The sequence below is a fragment of the Thermobia domestica genome, chromosome 10, assembly GCF_964235325.1.
Source record: "Thermobia domestica chromosome 10, izTheDome1.hap1.1, whole genome shotgun sequence".
Taxonomy (NCBI): Eukaryota; Metazoa; Arthropoda; class Insecta; order Zygentoma; family Lepismatidae; genus Thermobia; species Thermobia domestica.
Window position 1 is genome coordinate 192,006,917 of NC_137463.1, and position 21,042 is coordinate 192,027,958.

At 37.5% G+C, this 21,042-nt stretch overlaps 2 protein-coding genes across 2 annotated transcripts; both read right to left on the reverse strand.

Moving 5' to 3' along the window:
* Positions 1–6,633: 6,633 nt before the first annotated feature.
* On the reverse strand, positions 6,634–9,483 carry LOC145661715 (uncharacterized). Its single transcript, XM_081727047.1, has one exon. The coding sequence runs from the start codon at positions 9,481–9,483 to the stop codon at positions 6,634–6,636; it is 2,850 nt and encodes a 949-aa protein (XP_081583173.1).
* A 4,656-nt stretch (positions 9,484–14,139) lies between these two features.
* LOC145661716 (uncharacterized) lies at positions 14,140–15,201 on the reverse strand. Its single transcript, XM_081727048.1, has one exon. It carries the CDS (start codon positions 15,199–15,201, stop codon positions 14,140–14,142), a length of 1,062 nt encoding a protein of 353 aa, XP_081583174.1.
* Positions 15,202–21,042: the final 5,841 nt, after the last annotated feature.

Sequence of the window (21,042 nt, forward strand, 5' to 3'; positions counted from 1 at the left end):
TTTTTTTTTTCTCAAAGCACAGCAACTCTACATTGGCACTGAGTAAACCACAGCGAACCGGCAACAATCATATCAACAATTTCTTCAATAGTTTTGTCTGCATTTTTTTCTCTTAGTCGAGCGTACAAATTGATGACAATTTACTTTGCTTGACTTTAAAGAGGTTTCCCTTCCTCGTGTTTGCGATAATACTGAGAAGATGATAATTCGGATTCATTCATATTTTCAACTTCGTGCTTAACACTCTTCATGGTTTCAGTTTCAGTACACCCACGTACCCACTCTAACGCACGCGCGAAGACGATATTTGGCAGAGCAGTGTTATTCTCTGCATAAAAATTGCAGAAGTTACATGTGAATTCCGTTCTTTCTTTTGTTTCATTTATTAGCAGGCAAAGGAGTTTCTTACGGGTTAGCTACTCTGATTAATTTATATATCATATAAAAATATTAAGCAATTTCCTATACATTGTGGAGGGTTTCTAACATTGATCAATTAACTAATTTTACTGGTCCTCTGTATTTGATATAAGATTTTCCAAGTTCATAATCTTGCAACACTTGCAAGAGACTCGCATCCTAGCTGCCGGCTTTTCACTCCTTTCTTTCCTTCTCTTATTCCGATTCTGAGTCGTGACGTCATTCTCATAACCCGTTACTAATAAATGTAATATCTTTTATTTTAAATATTGTTTCTGTATTGCCACTTTTATATACTTGAACTCAATTAGCTCTTTGAATTGATTTCCTAAGTAATGTTTTACGTGTGTAACGTGAGGAACTATGTAATGTGCGCGGAGTCGCCTCAATTGAAACTGCGTATCTCGGCTATCAGGATAAGGTCGCGGCGAGTATAGGCACGGGCGTTCTGTCGTAAGCGAATTTAATGCTCGTTTGCTTTTTACAGTTAATAGTTTTAACGCACTTAAATTTACAATATTAATCTTGACACTTTAAGAGATCTAGTGAAGTGTGAACTTTTTAGATTATCAATATATTTTGAAAATGACTCGAAGAATAAAGTATGTAAGGGGACTCGTCTGAGAAATCGAGTCCCTTGCAGCAAAGCGATGGCGCAAGCAGTGATATTACTTCAATTGGTACAGGAGACAGTAGAGGTGGGGATCGGCCGTTTCAGTGTTGTATTCTGGACCAATTATTCATGGTATCATTTGGGTTCCTTAATTTTTCAAGAAAAGCAACAAATAACAAATAACTCCAAGCATTTCCATTCAGACAAAAATGAAAGATTATGTACATAATATGGAAACGGATTATTTTGCTTCTTCAAAATAGTTAACTGCGTGTAAGACAAGAAACAAACTGTATTGCTGGCCTTGTATTCTGTTCCACATAGAAAAGGACGTGTGCAATAATGATGGCTTTTGTGATATGAACAATTTTTACAAACCCAAGTTGCGCCAAGAAAAATGTTATTCACACCCAGTGGCGGCCTGTGGGGGAAGGCTGCAGGACTGCAGCCCCCCCAACGTAAATTTCATTATTCCGATTCGTGAATTAATAATCAATCTTTATATATTGCACTTTTAACGCGCGTTTTGTTGTTCAATTTTTCACCTCTTAGAAGCAAATTTGTTGTTCCGCTTCACCCCCTGGGACTGCCAGTACAATCTTGCTTGGCCTTTCTTACGATGCTATGATTCCACTTCCTCCTCTTTTTAGCATGTCTTTACTGGTAACGTGTGGACTGCTTTACATGCAGTCCTTTCGAGTGTTTAACAGTTTGCGCAAGCGCGCCCTTCTCATTTTGTGTTCGTCTCCTCTGTTCAGCGATGAGTACATATATTCAGGCTTGCCAACTCAAGGGAAATATCCTCTGGCGAATTCCATCCAAAACTTTAGTTTCTGATTTTAGCTTCGATTGCATAACCCCCCCTTTCTTTAGTTAGCAACGTTGAGTATACTTATGTTGTTTGTGGTTTGTTTGTTTGTCTGCTGGCGGGGTGTTTCTAGTGGGCATCTGATTTATTCTGTGCAATATTCGATTATATTTAATTCTTTCAAAATGCGATTATATTTAATTCTTTAATTCTTTCAGTATTTGCGTGGTCGTGCGAGTAATCTGGTGTTACGTGTGATTTTTATCTTCTGTATCAGTGTTTCCAAAAGACAAGTGAAAAAAATCTATGAGATATGAAACTATAGAATTATATGTTTTTATTTTTAAAGTTCTTTTAGAGTGGTCTGTTTCGTTCTTATGAGTGGCCTTGTTATTGGCCAAAGCTATGATGGCGCACCTGTAGTGAGTGGGGCTATAAATGAAGTCGAGGCTAAAGTGAAAGAGGTGTATCCTAATGCTTATTTTGTGCACTGTTTTGCTCATCAATTAAATTTTGTAATGGAGAGAGCTACCAGACAAAACACTAAAGCCAGAATACTATTTTCTCATCTTTCTGCTATCCCGGTTTTCTTCTCGCTCTCATAACAGAACAGCAGTTTTAGATTCTTGTTTTGCAAAGCGGATACCCAGATGAAATTTTAAATCTAGGACTATTAATGTAGTATACAAAAAGCAGGAAGAACTAAAAGAATGTTTCTATATTTTGTCAGAATCCGAGACCTCAAGCACTACAACAATAAATGAAGCGTCTGCCTTGTAGTGAGAGAGATATACCCTAATGCTTATTGAATGAAGAATTTTTTCTTAGTTGCGCAACATCTAGATATTCTATATAACCATCACATAGTCATCATATAGATGCAGCAAAAGTTCAGTCATACTTATCTGCCTTCACTACTGAAATTAATAAAATCTGGGAATGAATAGACTAGTTGATACCGAAACGTAAAATCAAAACCAAAAGATAATTGTTTCAAATATATAATCAAGAGCAGACGCACCCAAAGAAATGTGACGTTATTTTAAACCAAGTAAACCTGCGCTTCCACTGTACAGACCACTTATCTATATCTTCACTTCTTCAGAAATCTAATTTCGTTCAATTTAGAGTTTCGTTTTCCGAAAAATCTTCAATAAATGTACAGAGCTCTTTCCTGTTTTTGATAAAGATGAACTCTGTGAACTGAACTTAGTGTAGTTTGTGCAAGAGAAGAGATAAGGAAACTTGGTGGTGGTGTGAATTTCCTCCAGTATATTATAAGCAGTGTTTCTTTCAGAAACTATGTTCCGTGGGGGCACACTTCGTATTCCGGGGGGCACTGCTGGTACTATTCTATTTATTATTATCTTATAGACGTATTATTTTGGTCTCCTCCGGGGCGGCACTCTCAGAGCTCCAGGGGGCAGTGCCACCCTAAATACATGTCTGAAAAAAACACTGATTATAAGCAATAGTCTTGCTTCCACTTTTTCTGAAGAGCTAAAACTTTTGAAAATATTCATAACGCTTCCCCTAACTAGAAGGGAACCTGAATGATGCCCTTCTACCCTTAAAAGAGTGAAAACTTTTCTAAGAAATACAATGGGAGAAGAATGGTTAACGGTAAGTTACTAGATACTTGCTATGTTATCAATAGAAAAGGAAATGTTTGAAAAGATCTCTAACTTCAATGATAGAATTATCGAAAAGTTTACGACAAGGAATGACCATCGCATGGAATTAATTTCTAAATAAGGTGTTTTATTTTATGCAGCCCTCCTAAGTGTAAGTAACACGAGCCGCCACTGTTCACACCTGTCCACAATAACTGAATTGAAAACTTTCGGGAGAACCAGAATTGATTTTCAATTGACCAAGCAATGCAGAGGTTGGAACCGATTGATTTATTCCTCTTGTTTTATGACTAAACAAGACCTATCATTTAGAGGTCATAACGAACAGGAAGATTCTGTCGGAAGATAATTAGGGAAACTATATTGAAGTAATTCAGTTACTTTCTAAATACGACACTAAATGGACTTGCAGGGGCGCCCGAAGAAAATTTTCTAGGGAGGGACCCATCTCCATGGTTGCTATGTTGCATCTGGTATTTCTGGTTTTTAATATACGTGGTTTGCTATATTACGTATACATTTTCGTGAGCCAGAGGAAGGCCCGGGCTCTACCCTGTCCTCTCGTTCTGGTGTCCATGTTGACTTGTCATCTTCACAGCACGGGAGTGTTTAAATGAACATCAAACAGAATTATATTATTAAATGTGTTGGTGAGTAATTCTGGATAAAAGTAAGTCAGAAATAAACCATACTTTTTTTTTTACAACAATAACGTTGGACAAAACTACGGACATAGCAAAGATCTCTCAACATTCAATCGGTACGTGAAAGACGGCAATACTCATGAAGGACTTATTTGTTTTTCAACTGTTACTAGTGATTGCACTGCGACTGCTCTAAGTGAGCATGCTTTCCAAGTTCTCTCTCACTTTTGTAAGCAAAAGCTTGTAGCACTAGGCTATGGATGGAGCTGCCACATTTTCTGGTCATTTGAACGGTTTACAATCTTTTGTGAAAAGGTGTTTGAGTACCGGTACACTCACCATACACTGCAGTGGCGGATCCAGGATATGATCAAGGGAGGGGCTAAATCATAATTTGCCGTTTTATCCAGTGTAAAGCAGAATTGAAGCCCATTTTATCCAGTGTAAACCTGAGCGTCAAGGGGGGCTATAGCCCCGTAGCCCCCCCTTGGATCCGCCCTTGATACACTGTCATGCTCACAGACTCAATCTCGTTGTTCCACAGTCTGTTAATCACGTCAAGGAATGTAAAATATTTTTTAAAATAAGTGGCATTCCAAATTTCTTTTCATATTCATCGAAACGCTGTGATGCGCTTCCTGAATCAGAAGTAACTAAGCGATTTTCAACGGTTGCCAATATAAGATGGAATTACTATTCCAGAATTGTGAATGCAATAAATGAAAATCAAATATAACACTTACGGTGTTCTGAGAATTGAGAATTTCAGTTAATTGGAACACCGAAGCTTTCATGACTACAAAAAATGTGTGTGTTATCATTAAAGGATTTCGATTTTGCATATCTATTAAAAGTTTGCAGTCATTTTTTTTCGCGCATGGATATACTATTTATCATTCTTTAAAGTAAAACCTTGGATGTGAAATATTGCATCCAAAAAGTACAAGAGATGGTATCTCAGCTTTGAAATGCAAGAGACGATTTTGAAGACTTATAGAAAAATAGAATTAGATGACACCGCGAAACTTCTAATAAAAGACGTAAAGTAGATGACTCAATAGATTCAAAAATTAAATATGTGCGTCTCTTCAATGACATTATTGATACTGTGATTGGACAAATGGAGATGAGATTTCAAGATCTCAGTGAGTTACAATTTCTTGAGCTGTTAGATTTAAAGAATTTTCAGTGCTTGAAATCTCGACTTCCTGATTGTTTATTTTGGCCCTTAAATCAAGTTACGAAAGTTTTTTTTTTAATTTTAAAAATTTGCGGAGTGAATTAATATAGGTTTACAGACTCTTAGATTTTTCAAATAAAACTGTGACTGAAATTATCCATTTCTTGAAAGAAAGAGGCTTGGTAGAAGAAGCGTTCACAGAAACATATAAATTGCATTTTTGATGTCAACAACACTAGTCAGGACCTCCATTGTACAGCCCATATTCACTTCGAACCTAGTCCTTTGTGAGAAAAGTTACTGCACTCCACTGGATAATTGCAGTGTTACCCTATGTCATGGGACTTTTGGGACACACTTTAGGCCCTTTATGCTTCTTGTAAGTGTAAATGTAACTCTCTGTTTGTGGTTATTGTTTTGAAATGGTTGAATACTGAACTGTAATTGATGATTTTTTATTTTCTTTATCTCAGAAGGAATGGCAAGGAATTAAGAAAACGAGTGAATTATGTGCAGCTGCACTGACAGCTAAACCTGAAAAAAAAAAAAAATACATCAAGAATACCGAAGGAAGTATGTGAATTTCAGTCAAATCAAGAAGGATATGCAATCAAGAATACCGTCCGATGAAGAGACATCTGCAAGTGATGGACTGTATCACACAAACGCTGGTTCGTTCTTTAATAATTTGGTTTAATAATATTGTTAATATTTCTTACAATTCCCGAGTTAACATAAAATGCACATTGAACACTACGATGTTGCAGCTATAGGCTACGCGCTCACTCACACACACTGCTGCTATGCACAGTTTCAACAAACAAATATACCTTGCTTCTTCTTCTTCTACAGGTAACCAGTTACATTAAACAAACATCTTTAAACAAAACTAAACAATTTAAATAAACAAGTTAGGACTAAACATAGCCCCCACCCTTGAACAATCTAGTTCAAGATACACACAAAAGATGAATTAGTAATATATTGGAAATGGATTGTAAAAAGTTAAACAAAACGGTAAATGAAAAATGTCTTTTTCAATCAAATGGCAATGGAGATACTTTCACAACTGGTCTTTTGTAAACTCCATCTGAGGTCTTTACAGTCACTGCACGAACGACGTTATCGCTTCCAGGATGAATATTTACAATACGTCCCAACTTCCATTTTAAAGGAGGTAAGTTATCTTCCACAAGTAAAACTAAATCACCTTCTTTCACATTGTTGTTTCTTTTCCACCACTTTGGACGCTGTTGTAACATAGAGATATATTCTACACCCCACCTCTTCCAGAAGTTCTGCTGAAGTCGTTGCACTAATTGCCATCTTGACAGTCAATTAAGTTTCTTTTCTGTATAATCTGGTTCAGGTAATGCCAACATTGGAACTCCAATGAGAAAATGTCCTGGAGTTAGACTACACAAATCACTGGGATCTGAAGACAAAGGGGTAATTGGCCGTGAATTCAGGCACGCTTCAATCTGACACAACACGGTTGACATTTCTTCAAAATTTAACACAGCATTGCCTACTACTCTTTTCAGATGATACTTCACTGATTTGATTCCGGCTTCCCACAATCCACCAAAATGTGGTGCATGAGGTATATTAAAATGCCACTGTATGCCTTCTTTACTAAGATAATCTGTGACACTAATATTATGATGATCAGATTTTAGCAACGTAACAAAATCCTTTAGCTCTTTGTTAGCTCTGACGAAGGTTGTGGAACAGTCACTAAATATATCTGTTGGTTTTCCCCTACGAGCAACAAATCTTCTTAGAGCAGCTAAGAAAGCTTCAGTTGTACAGTCACTCACAATTTCTAAATGGATTGCGTGAGTAGTAAAACATACAAATAATGCTACATATGCTTTGTAAGTTGTTCGCCCTCTGCCTTTAATTGCTTTGAGATGAATTGGCCCACAATAATCTATTCCTGAACTACTAAACGGACGACTGGGATTTACTCTTGAAGCAGGCAAATCTCCCATAAGCTGTTCTACCGTTAACTTTTTATGGCGATGACATGTCACACATTTCCGAAGTAATCTGCGAACAAAATCTCTTCCATTTATAATCCAAAATGTCTGTTGTAAAGATGATAATACCAGTCTTGGTCCACCGTGCAAGCACAATTTGTGTTCATTCCACACAATTAATTCTGTTAAATGGCTATCCCTTGGAAGTAAAATGGGATGCTTTCGATCTTCTGAAACATTGGCATTTTTAAGTCGACCCCCCACACGTAAAATACCTTTATCATCCACAAATGGGTTCAAGCAAAGCAATCGATTTTTGGAAGGTAATGATTTTCCGTTTTTCAGGTACTCAAGTTCTGATGCAAATGACCTTTGTTGAACAATCTTTATCAGACACATCAAGACATTAGAAAGTTCTGTCACTGTAAGTGGACCTGTATGCTTGTTTCCTTGCGGCACACGACAATTATTAATAAAGCGCTTACAATATGCAATAGTTCGCTCAAGTTTCACCAACGATGAACAATTGTCAATAATGGAGGTATCAACATGAACATGCATAGAAACTATATGTTTTCTTTCCTCTTGGTTGACTAACTTTGAATCCACTGTATATTCATTGCACTCTGGGAGAATGGGGTTTCTGAGCCACTCTGGGCCTGAGAACCATAAGTGATGTGCAAGTAAGGAAGAAGGTAATAAACCTCGAGAACCACAGTCTGCTGGATTATTCTTTGAATCCACTTTGAGCCACTTCACTGATGGCAAAAGAGTTTGAATCTTTGCTACACGATTCGCGACAAATACTTTCCATCTGCTTGAATCCGAATTCAGCCACGATAACACAACAGTAGAGTCAGAATAGGCAATTACATCATGCACTTCCAAACGTAATGAATTTAATATGAGATTCATCATTTTAGCTAATAGCAAGGCACCACAGAGCTCTAATCGGGGCAAAGACACTTGTTTGATTGGAGCAACCTTCGTTTTTCCCATAACAATGTTCACACTCACTTGGCCGTCTTGAGATACAGACCTCATATACACCACTCCACAATAGGCCTTTTCGGAAGAATCACAGAATCCTATTAACTCTCTTCTTGTAGCTTGAGTGATACTGATACACCTGTTGATTTTGATGTGTTTTAATAAAAAAAGCTCTGAGTAGTAATTCCTCCATTTCCTCAAAATCCATTCAGGAACTGGACTGTCCCATTCTAAATTTAGTTTCCAAATTTCTTGCAATAATATTTTCGCAATAATAGTAGTTGGAGAAATCAAACCTAATGGATCGAACACCTTTGCACTTTCTGATAAAATGTTACGCTTAGTTACAACTGACTTAACTGACACAAGATTGACATTATACGAAAATACATCATTTGATGGATACCACTGAATTCCTAACGTTTTCACTGAATTACTACTATCAAAGTCTAAACTACTTGTCGCTTGCTTCAAATGAGAGGGTACGGAGTCCAAAACGTTGGGACTGTTGGATGCCCATTTTCTCAGTTCAAAACCTCCTTTCTGCAATAATGCACTGAGTTGTTCTTGTAACTGAATTGCTTCACTAACTGAGTTGGCACCACTGATCAAGTCATCAACAAAAAAGTCTTGCATCACTACAGCCGCTGCGATAGGAAATGATTCTTCTTCATATTTCGCTAATTGCTGCAAACTTTTCACTGCTAAATATGGTGCTGAAGCTGTACCATAAGTTACCGTCACAAGCCTGTAATCTTTGATCGGAAGATTAGGTTTTTCACGCCACACAATTCGCTGGAAGTCTCTATGTTCGGGTTGGATTCTCACCTGTCTATACATTTTCTCAATATCAGCCGTCAATGCCACATTATGTTGTCTAAAACGCACAAGTAATGGAATTAAGTCACACTGTAACCTAGGTCCGACAAGTAACTTATCATTCAATGACACATTAGATGAAGTTTTACAACTACCATCAAAAACTACTCTCTTTTTTGTTGTAGAACTGGAATCTTTCAACACTGCGTGATGAGGTAAATAATACACTTCACTGTTTGGTTTCAGTATTTCACTTTCTGGAATAATCTCCATATGCCCAAGTACCTCATACTCATGCATAAAATCTACATATAATTGACGCATTTTAGGCCTCTTCTTCAACCGACTTTCTACTTGCTTAACACGTTCGCTGCTGAGAACGCCCATCGGCATCCAGTACTGAATTTGGCGTATGCGCCGGACGCCTCTCGGCGCTTGTCCCTGCAGCTGATTCGCTTGCACTTGCAACTTGCACCAATACCTGCACTAGCGCTGGCGGGAAAGTGAATCAGCTGCAGGGACAAGCGCCGACAGGCGTCCGGCGCATATGCCAAATTCTGTACTGGACGCCGATGGGCGTCCTCAGCAGCGAACGTGTTAAGGCGTTTAATTGCCACGTCACGTGACTCACCAAGTCTTGCACTGTTGTCGCGAAACGGTAATTGCACATGAAACCTACCTGTTTCATCTCTTTGATGGGTCTTCTCGAAATAAATTTCACACTGTTTTTCTTCTGACGACATTATATTTTGTGTAGGAATATCTTCCAATTCCCAAAACTGTTGCAAAATTCTTTCACTGTTGCACTGGATATGATATGTTGACGCTGTGAATTCTTTACGTCGCACTTCATCGTCGCCAATAGAACCAAACAACACCAGTGGCGAAGGGTGATTGTTTCAAGAGGGTAGGCCCAATGTTCTTCTTCTTCTACTACTACTACTACTACTACTACTACTACTACTACTACTACTACTACTACTACTACTACTACTACTAATAATAATAATAATAATAATAATAATAATAATAATAAAATGAAACAGATTAGACACAAATATTTTACTACAGAAATACAAGAAAACAAATTCACAAATTTAACGTAATTGTAGTCCATCGACAGCACTTATTCGATCCGGATCTCAATTTTCATAATGAAATTCACGTATGTGACTCATAGCTGATCTTAATTCGCCGTAATGCAGTTTGTTTTATTTGGGCGTGATCGGGTGCGGAAGGTGGATTATCACATTATTTGCGCTTTACAAGAAACATATGGGGCCTTATTCAGAGTCGTTCTGACGCGCGATTTGTGCCATACTAAAGAGCTCCGCTGTTTCCTGCAGTTGTCAGGCCTTTAGTATGACGCAAATCGTACCTCAAAACTACTCAGCATAAGGCCCATGTAGTTTAGTCTCTAACTGAAACAAACCCTGCTTGCAAAATTTTATCCTTAATTATCTTCTTCAAAACACATGACAAACATTGAATCAAGTCTTTTTGTGTGTCACTTAATTCCCCTTCAAAAGCAGAATCATACTTAACCCTAGAACGCATGACATGAATTGTACCGTAGTTTCCATAACATGGGTCTTTTTTGACCCATACTCAATTTCAATTGTATAGACGTATTTGGTATGCTTAAGACATTTTATTTATACTTTCTCATTAATTCATTGTTTTTTTTGATTGAGTTCTTTATTTATAATGCATTTTATTGTTTTGTTTCAAGGCGTTATTATTATAATATATACTACAACATGAAAATGTATTGTTTTGACTATACATTAGCAAGTATTGAGTCAAGTTACAGATTAAAAATAAATATTGTTAGCTAATGTAGTTATCAGTTCAAGTTTCTTATGTCTACAAACTTACAATTTCTAAAATATTTTTTCTGAATACAGTTTCAAAGTATTTACATTGCAGGCCCTTCTTTTCAATATTTGCAGTCTTCACAAACAACTAATGCAACTGACATTTTTCATACTTGATGCGAACTTTGGAAGACTTTCTGTCTTTGTTTGTGGGACATTTCTGGCATCTCTTCCTTTTTCTACCGACCGTTTCATTCTTCACAAGCAACAAATGAAACTGAATGTTTACTACACACAAACTTTTTGCACCTCATACTTTCTGTCTTTGAAGGCTTTCTGTCTTTATGTGATATTACTGGCATCTTACTAGCCGCTGCAGTCTTCACAAAAACAAATGGTACTGAATGCTCAGCACACACACAATTTTCACAGTTTATGCAAACTATGGAAGACTTTCTTTGTTTATGGGACATTTCTTGGACCTCTTCCTTTTCTTACTTGCCGTTACTGGTTGAGGTCCTTCTTTCCCAACGCAATTGACTCCAATCCTTTCCATAGCAACCAAAACATGTTTTTGAAGTGTAGGTGTATTCTTTCTGATTATGATGTATGGTTTGACAAGTTCGTCACACAAACCTGTGAGAAATAATCTTCCCTGATACATCACGTTCTTGTAATAGTTTGGGGGTAGTACAATAAATAAAATACAGGCGTTCAGAGCTCCAGCATCTAACATATTGAACCAAATGACCATAGGCCATCTACGACTTTGTCGTTTGACAGTGTAGGTATTGAGCATTTTGTGAATATTATCGAGATGCTTATAGTTGCTTCAGTCCATGTTCAGAGATGCTTATAGTTGCCAAGGAAGAAGTACAAAAATAAAATACTTTATAGAACATGTTGAGAATATATTGCAGATTGTAAATATTGCGTAGAATGGCTGAAAATTTATTTTGCAATGAACAAACGATAATGAAACATTTAAAATATCAACAAATCATTGTGTTCTAGTACACGAGGGGGCCGCGGTGGCTCACTGGTAGAGTGTTCACCTCTGGTGCTTGGGGCCCCGGGTTCGATCCCAGCCCCCGCCAAGTGAACTTTGTGGTGGACAAACACCGCGTGCGTTTCTCCCGTTTCCTCCCACTTTCTTCATTCCACAATTTCATTCATTACTCATCATCACTGTCTCCTTTAGCCTAACCGGCATAACCGTGTGACGTGAAACTCAAAGATTTCATTTCATTTTTTTCTAGTACACGATTTTTTTGTAGACAGTTTAGAAAACTCACAATTAGCAATTGTTACTAAGAGCCATCTGTTAGCCATCGAAACGATTAGTGTGTTCAGAGTATATATTTCTAAAAATATCTTATTCAAAGTACAAGACTAATAGTAGTAATACTACTACTAATATAATTACATTTTAGTAAAACCACTACTAATTTGTTATAGTAAAGGACTAATCTAATACTAATATAGAATAGTATTAGTATTATATACTAATACTAATATAAAATACCAGTCTAATCCTAAAATATACTAAGGGTCAGAAATGACCCATGATATGTATACTACGTATATAAATGTATATAATAAAATCTTAAAAATAAATGCACACCAAAAAACTTAAATACTTTATTTTTATGTTGTAAACAAACCAATAGAAGATGTCACGGAGAGCAACTACAGTGTAAGATATATTACGGGCTAAAAAGTACACATAAATTAGTGCTGGGTCATTTTTGACCCATGTTCTGCGTTCTAGGGTTAAATATTTTTTCATACGTTGCTCTTTGTATGTCAACAATCCCAAATATTTTTGTACCAATGCATACAGAACTCTCTTGCCTTCTGTTTGTTCTATTTTCAACACAGGCGTTAGTCTTCGTTTCATATTAACACATGAATTTTCAAAAGACCACTGATATAGAAGATTCTTTAATAGGAATTATATTATGTTCATATTCTCCACTTACTGACATTTTCTCTCATTCACTTTTGCGAATGTAAGAAAAATGTCACTCACAATATCTCGAAGACGTACACTCTACTCAATCCTAATGAACTCAACGAGTCTGATTTCGTACAGGCTTGCGCCAACGTAACGGAATAAAGAGGCATTAGTTTGCGATAATAGGCGGAGCACCTTAGCTTGCTCCAGCTTTTGCGTTGCGTTAGAGTTCGCAAAATTAAGCATAGTTGGTATGGAATGGGGCTCAACATTCTCTTGCTCTTTGTTTGTTAGACATATCGAATCGAAATCGAAGGTTTCGAGAGAAACGCTTTATGTAGAAACGAAAGTCGATAAACGCTGAGGCCGGTCTCTTTCGCAGATTATTACCAACACGTTCTCTCGCGGGATTTTCTGAGAAGCTTGGCGGTAGTTTTACTGCCGCCTGAGACACTTCTCGGTGAGCCTCCTAGCAGTGGTGCTAACCACGATTTCTTTATCAAACAATATTTCTTTTCAACTTAGAAAACACCATACATTCTATGCAAAGAAAATGGATTAATTATAAATTATAATTTCTGAAAGTAAATGGATAGGCCGGGCCTCAGGGCCTCTTACGACCCTTCGCCACTGAACAACACCCATCCTAATTTGGTATTCACTGCTACGGGAGAACCATTAACACCACTACACACACCCGCCAATAGCAATTGAGGGTAAATATCTGCACCCAATAACAGATCAATTCTGTCAGGAACATTAAAATTCGGATCTGCTAATGTTAACGTGTTAACATGCGACCACTGCTTGCTTTTATGAATATACCGTTTTGGTAACATACCTGTTACCTTTGGCAATACTAACGCTTCTACAGAAAATTCTGATTTAACATCATAACCTGATGTAAACACAATATTAACAACACCTTTTGCCCGAGCAACATTACTGGAACTCAGTCCCGAAACATGTACATACACAGGCTGTTTTTGTAAACCAAGCCGTTGTGAGCAGTTTTCTGACACAAAGCTTTTTTCACTGGCTGAATCTAACAAGGCTCTCACAGGTTGTAAATTACCATACGAATCCTTCACCATCACTACTGCAGTTTGTAGTAACACTGCATGTTGCACATTAGTTTCACTTGAAAAATGAGTCCCCACTGAAACACCTGAGTTCTGTTTATTTGGAAAATGAAGTAAAGTATGATGACGTTTGCCACACTCACGACACGATGCTGATTTGCAACTGGACAGTTTATGATGGGATTGTAAACAATTAAAGCATAATGCTTTTGTTTTTCACTAAAGAATGACGTTCGTCAACTGACAGCGAAAGAAAGTCATCACATTTATGCAAAGGATGATTTTTGCTTTTGCACTGGCAACACGAAAATTGAGCTGAAGCATGATGTGCTATTGTTGATTTTTTATTACTCTTGTTTGGCTCACTGGGTGGGGTTGATTTTGCATTTGAAGTGCTACTTGCTAATGCACGACACCTATGATCTATGAATTTCACCAATTGGTCGAATGTTGGTAGTTCACTGTCTGACAATGAAAGTTCCCACTGCCTCTTTGTTTCACTGTCTAGCTTCTCTGTTATGTGAAATATAAGCAAAGGATCCCATTCGTTTACTTTTATGTCCAACACTGATAACGATCGCACACACTCAACACTTGTATCCAACAACCGACGTAACGCGCCAGCTGATTCTTGCTGCACTTGACCATGACTTACAAACCGCCGCAAGATAGATGTGACTAATTCTCGTTTATTTTGATACCTTAAATTTAGCAGGTCCCAAGCTTCTTTATAGTTATCGTCAGTTATTTGTATAGATTGAATAAGTGTTGCTGCTTCACCTTGCAGACTAGTTTTTAAGTACTGAAGTTTTTGTGCACCCGTCAATTTTTCATTATTATGCACTGCTGCGATAAACAAATCACGAAACGAAAGCCAATCATTTAAGTTCCCACTAAAGCATGGCAACTGCAATTTTGGAAGTCGAATTTCTGTTGTGTTTTTTTGATTATTCACATCACTAGAAGAAGCGTGAGATAATTTACCCTGCGCTTCCACTAATTTCACGTTAAGCTTTGTAAGTCTATCTTCAATAGCAGTAAGCTCTTCTTCTTGCACCAAATAAATTTCTTCTTCGGCACACAAGTTACTGGCTAGAAACAAAAGCTCATTTGTTTCACGTGACAGTTCACTCACTTTGTTTTTGTAGACCTGAGCTACACTAATATCTTCCTGTTCTGTGATATTGTTTATGCAGTTTTCAGCACGAGTGACCTTTCCTTTTAAAACACGTTTGCGGGAATTGTAAGCTTCCATTGTCGCCCACACAGTTTTTTCTTTCTTGTTAACACACAAGTCTTAGCACGTAGGTCACATAAAACACATAAACACGTATTAACATCTGGGTAGGAGGACCAAATCTTTATGATGGACTGTATCACACAAACGCTGGTTCGTTCTTTAATAATTTGGTTTAATAATATTGTTAATATTTCTTACAATTCCCGAGTTAACATAAAATGCACATTGAACACTACGATGTTGCAGCTATAGGCTACGCGCTCACTCACACACACTGCTGCTATGCACAGTTTCAACAAGCAACTATACCTTGCTTCTTCTTCTTCTACAGGTAACCAGTTACATTAAACAAACATCTTTAAACAAAACTAAACAATTTAAATAAACAAGTTAGGACTAAACAGCAAGTATTCTATGTTCAAATTCGCCAGCATTTCATTTTGCTCTTAACTGTTTATTTTGTGGTGAGCCTGACAGATATGACGGTAAGTGGAAGGATCACTGTCTAATTCAACTAAGAGCTAATACTTTTCAAGAAACAATATTGAAATTATGTGAAGAACGCAGTAATGATTGGGCCATGACTGTAAAAAGTTGTATTGAATAAACCAAAGATTTGTTTGCGAAAGATATAGTGTGCCACACTACTTGCAGTGCAAATTTTAGAACAGGAAAGATGAGGAAGTGGATGTCACCAGATGAATACGAACCGAAGAAAATGGCAAGCCTATGCAGACTGAAAAAGAGGATGCCTTCTTGCGAGTAGTTGAGTATTTGGGAATGAACGATGATAGCAGGTTACCGTATGTGATTTAGTAACGGTTATGGAACAGGAGCTGTGCCATTCAGAAGAGCAAACGTACTCTGTCAGATACATGAAAGCTAAACTGTTGAAATTATTTGGGGAAGGAATCACTATAACTGAAATAAATGGTAAGGTATAGTTGTTACTTTCAAAGAGACATCTGCCAGAATCCTTCAAGACTTTTATGAGAACATCAGAAAATATACTGCACCTCAGAACATGAAATGAAATACCCGTGACGGTATAGGATGTCCAATTGAAAGCGGAAACCAAAACCATGGTGTATTTGCAAGCCCAAATCAACATGTAGTGGAACTTACATTTTCGGTCGAGCTAACTGGATTATACACTGACCCAAGGAAGCGATTTTGGTTTCAATGTGTGCAACTGTAACGATCACTTTTAGAAATACTCTTAAAACCTCAGGAAAAATGACACGGGACTTTCAAGATTGCACCCGTCAGTGGAAGGGTAATACTGTACTATTTTGACGTTTCCATAGACTTTATTGTACACTTTTATGAACTTCGCTGCAGTTTGTACTAATCTCAACTGCTCCTCCACAGTACTTTTTCTGATGTTCTCCTCATAAAAGTCTTGAAAGATTCCTGCAGATGACTCTTTGAATGTTACAACTCCACTTTACCATCTATTTCAGTTATAGTTATTCCTTCCCTGCTATTCATCGTTCATTCCCAAATACTCAACTACTCGCAAGAAACCATCCTCTCTTTCAGTCTGCATGGGCCTCCCTTTTTTCTTCGGTTCGTATTCACCTGATGACAATCTGCTTCCTCATCTTCCCTGGAATCACCTTTCCTGTTCTAAAATTTACACTGCAAGTAGTGTAGTACAATGAGTCTTTCGCAAACAAATCTCTGGTATATTCAATACAACTTTTTACAGTCATGGCTCAGTCATCACTACGTTCTTCACATAATTTCAATATTGTTTCTTGAAAAGTATTAGCTCTTAGTGGAATTAGACAGTGATCCTTCCACTTACCGTTATATCTGTCAGGCTCACCACAAAATAAACAGTTAAGAGCAAAATGAAATGCTGGCGAATTTGAACATAGAATACTTGCAGATGTCTCTTCATCGGATGGTATTCTTGATTGAGTATCCTTCTTGATTTGACTGAAATTCACATACTTCCTTCGGTATTCCTTATGTACTTTTTTCCAGGTTTGGCTGTCAGTGCAGCAGCACATAATTCACTCGTTTTCTGAATTCTTTGCCATTCCTTCTGAGATAAATAAAATTAAAATAATCAACTACAGTTCAGTATTCAACCATTCAGCCATTTGAAAACAATAACCACAAACAGAGAGTTACATTTACCCTTACAAGAAGCATAAAGGGCTTATTATGTGTAGATAATGAATAAAGTACAGGGTGTCTCAAAAGTCCTCTGACATAGTGTAACACTGTTATTATCCGAGTTACAACAAAATGTAAGAGGGGAAACCTTCTACAAATATGATGTTTCAATATAAAGTGAAGGATATTTTTAAATCGGACGAGCAGCTTGGGATATACACTCTTTATATGCCCAATGTTAAGTGAAAATGCAACGTTGACATTTACCGGGACCCACAACATAAGTAAATGAAGTTACTGTTTTATACACTAACTTGTCGATGGCCAGCCCCTATTTCAAACATGCCTCCATTCATCATACTCTTACGAAATTTATCCATCTCCCGGTAAATGGCAACGTTGCATTTTCATTTAACATTGGGAGCATAAAGCGTGTATAGCACAAATGACTCGTTCAATTTAAAAAAAATGATTCACTTTAGATTGAAGACAGTTTCCCCTCTTGCATTTTGCTGCAACTATGATAATAACAGTTACCCTATATCAGGGGGCTTTTGAGACACCCTTTATAATAGAGGTATGTTCAATGCTTCATTCGAAAGGACATATAATGGTGAACAACTTTTATCAGGGATGTTGAGCCTGTAAAACTTTTACAAAGTCACATAATTACTCCGTTTGTTATTATGTCTGCCGTAAATGACCACCAATGCGGCCATATTGGATTTAACGACCTTCCAGATTGAATATTGTTGAGGACTTTTTCAGGTTTATTTGGAATGTACTCAGCATTATTATGGCGCATGTTTTGTTTCTATTGCAATTTGTTCAAGGTCAATCCTTATCTTGACTGGACTATTCTGAGCATAAGAGGAGTGTGTCCGTACGGAGCAGGCGCGTAAGCGATGGTGAATGTGCGCCTGAACGAGGATGTCCCTAAAAACACTAGGTTAAATACGTTCTTTATTGACAACTTTGTGTCCTCGTTAAAAGTACCTTACACTGCCGAATTTTGCCAGTGATATTTCACACCCTCAAAACGATGTCATACTTGAATGTTCCTGCATTTCTTTATTTTCAATGCATTGCTACATTTCTGCCCAATTTCAATAATCTATGTCGCTTCACATAACATAATAACTATTTTTCTTCACCAACATAGGTTGTTATAAAACTCACAATAAGTCTTGAGGATATTTGGGTTCAAACTAGGGATAGCATTAAAAATTTCAGCAAGAGAAAATTTGGGGCACGTGGAAATACATAGGAACAAACCACGGACTGTGGTCAACGGTTTAACCAGAATGCATCAAACTAACGGAGAAGCAGTGTTCGTCGGTTTTGTTAAGAAAATTTCCCTCAACTGACACCAAATTTTCCCTATTCTTATCAATTTTTCCCTAGTTTGTTGAGACTCCAATTCCTATGATAGAAGTTATGTGATATAAGTAGAGTCTTGATTTTTATGTAATATCAAACCCCTAAATGAAGGGTAAGGGAAAAAAACAAGGAATGTCCATCTGTGTGCTTTGTCGGGTACTTTGTCCGATCTGTTAATGACTCTTGGTACTATTTGACTGTATATCCCATGCATGACTAGATGTAGAAATGTCCAAGTAAAAGAGGCAAAAGATTTGACTAATCCTATTCATTTGTACGTGGTTTTCAATGTTAAAACGCCGTTTTCTCAAAAATGCGGTTTTGTGACATTCCTTCTTTTTTCCCCTTACCCTTCAAATATACATAAATATGTAACAAAAATCGCTTAAAAATGTAAGAAATATGTAATATTATATAAGAATATGTAATATTACATATGCTACGTATTTATGAAAACGTAATATTAACACGCGTACGAGTATTCAATATTTCAACAAATTATGGAAATAAAAAGGAAAATCTACTACACTTTATCCTGCTTAATGCAAGTCCCCCAATGAAGTGAAATGCTTGAACAGCTGAGACAACCATACTTCACTGACGTGACTGATTCCAGGATAATAAAAATCAGACACGAATGAAGGAAGATGTGAATCGAGTAGAGAGAAACAGGAAAGCTCCGAGAAAAGCAATGCATACGGCATTTGTACGTCAGAAATCTCATGTGGTGTGGTGTGGTCCCGTTTCAAATCTAGAACCGTTTACACTAAATATGCATCCGTCACCACGGCCCAATCTTGAAATGAATTATACGCAATAGACAAATTTAAATACTAAAAGCAACTTACGACGAAATGTATTGTTTTATATATATTTATTTCATGCAGGGAAAAGCAGTCTATATCTTTTAAACAAGGGCTCGCGGTGGCTCAGTGGTAGAGCGTTCACCTCTGGTGCTTGGGGTCCCGGGTTCGATCCCAGCCTCCGCCAAGTGAACTTTGTGGTAAACAAACACCGTGTGCGTGGGTTTTCTCGGGGTTCTCCCGTTTCCTCCCACTTTCTTCATTTCATTCATTACTCATCATCACCGTCTCCTTTAGCCTAACCGGCATAACCGTGGGACGTAAAACTCAAAGATTTCATTTCATTTTTCTTTTAAACAATACCAGCTGAACTAAGATTGAAGAATGTTTCCACTAATAAACATTTTTAATTTGAAATAAAGTACTTACAAAAGATGTGTCTGCAGTTCAACTGTGTGTTGTTGCACAATGGGTTACAAGATACATTTCCAAATGATCACAAGTAAAATTTTGGCTGCGATCGGATAAAATATTCTTGTATCCAGAGAATGATTTCTCCACATCACATGAGATAACAGGAGCGTATTTCAACAGGGGGATGTAGTTGAGGGAAATATCTTCAGGGGGGTCCTTGTTTCTCCACTGAGAATCTCATACACTGCCAATAGGCTGTCGTAACCCGGGTTTCTTTCCAGCACGGCATTTAGTTTCTTTCGAATCGAACTGTTTCTCCTACATCTCCACACACACCTTGCAGCAGTCTCTTTGCATCCTCTATGATTTCCACGGATTCCGGAAGAGGCCACCCAACAGTCTCTAGCTTTTTAATGCTTGTAGGTAGCCAACCGAAATTGCTATGTATGCGATATCACACGCTACTTTTGAGTCATTAAACAGTTTCTGAGCAATGCCAACTGACACAGCAGACTCCGATGGAAATGAATGAACAACAGGCTTAAATTTTTGAAAATGTTCATTGTAGAAATGTACTGCCTGTATCCAAGTGCCTCATCGCGTTAGCACAGCCTCCGGAGGAAGTGGCACGTCTGGCAGTTGTTCTCTGTAAACTTGAACACACTATAACAAACTTCGAGATAACACTTTCGAAGAGTGGATTCGTCAGGAATTCGACGCCCGCAGTACTTCTCCAGAAAAGCACGGTATTTTAGCACTTGAACTTTGTTCTATGAAATGTTTGCTGCTATCATTGCTTGGCACCTGTCTATGAAAAACTCACTCCTGAAGTATCTTGATGCATTTGTGTCAAGAGTACTTTTTTTTTTTTTTTTGCAGTTCGCAAATATTTATTTCTTGCATGGAGTGCACTTCGTACATGTTGTTCTGAGATTTCGTGAACATCCATTTTTTTTTTATTACACACTTGCCATAACACCACTTTACCGTCCGTAGAAAACGCATCATCGATAGTTACCCACAACCGCAATTACGCGGATAAAGTTGAGGCAACCGGAACTATTTCTAACTTCGACGGTCAATACGGAACACGTACGTTCTGTAACTGCAATACTAGAGTACTGTCTCCTGT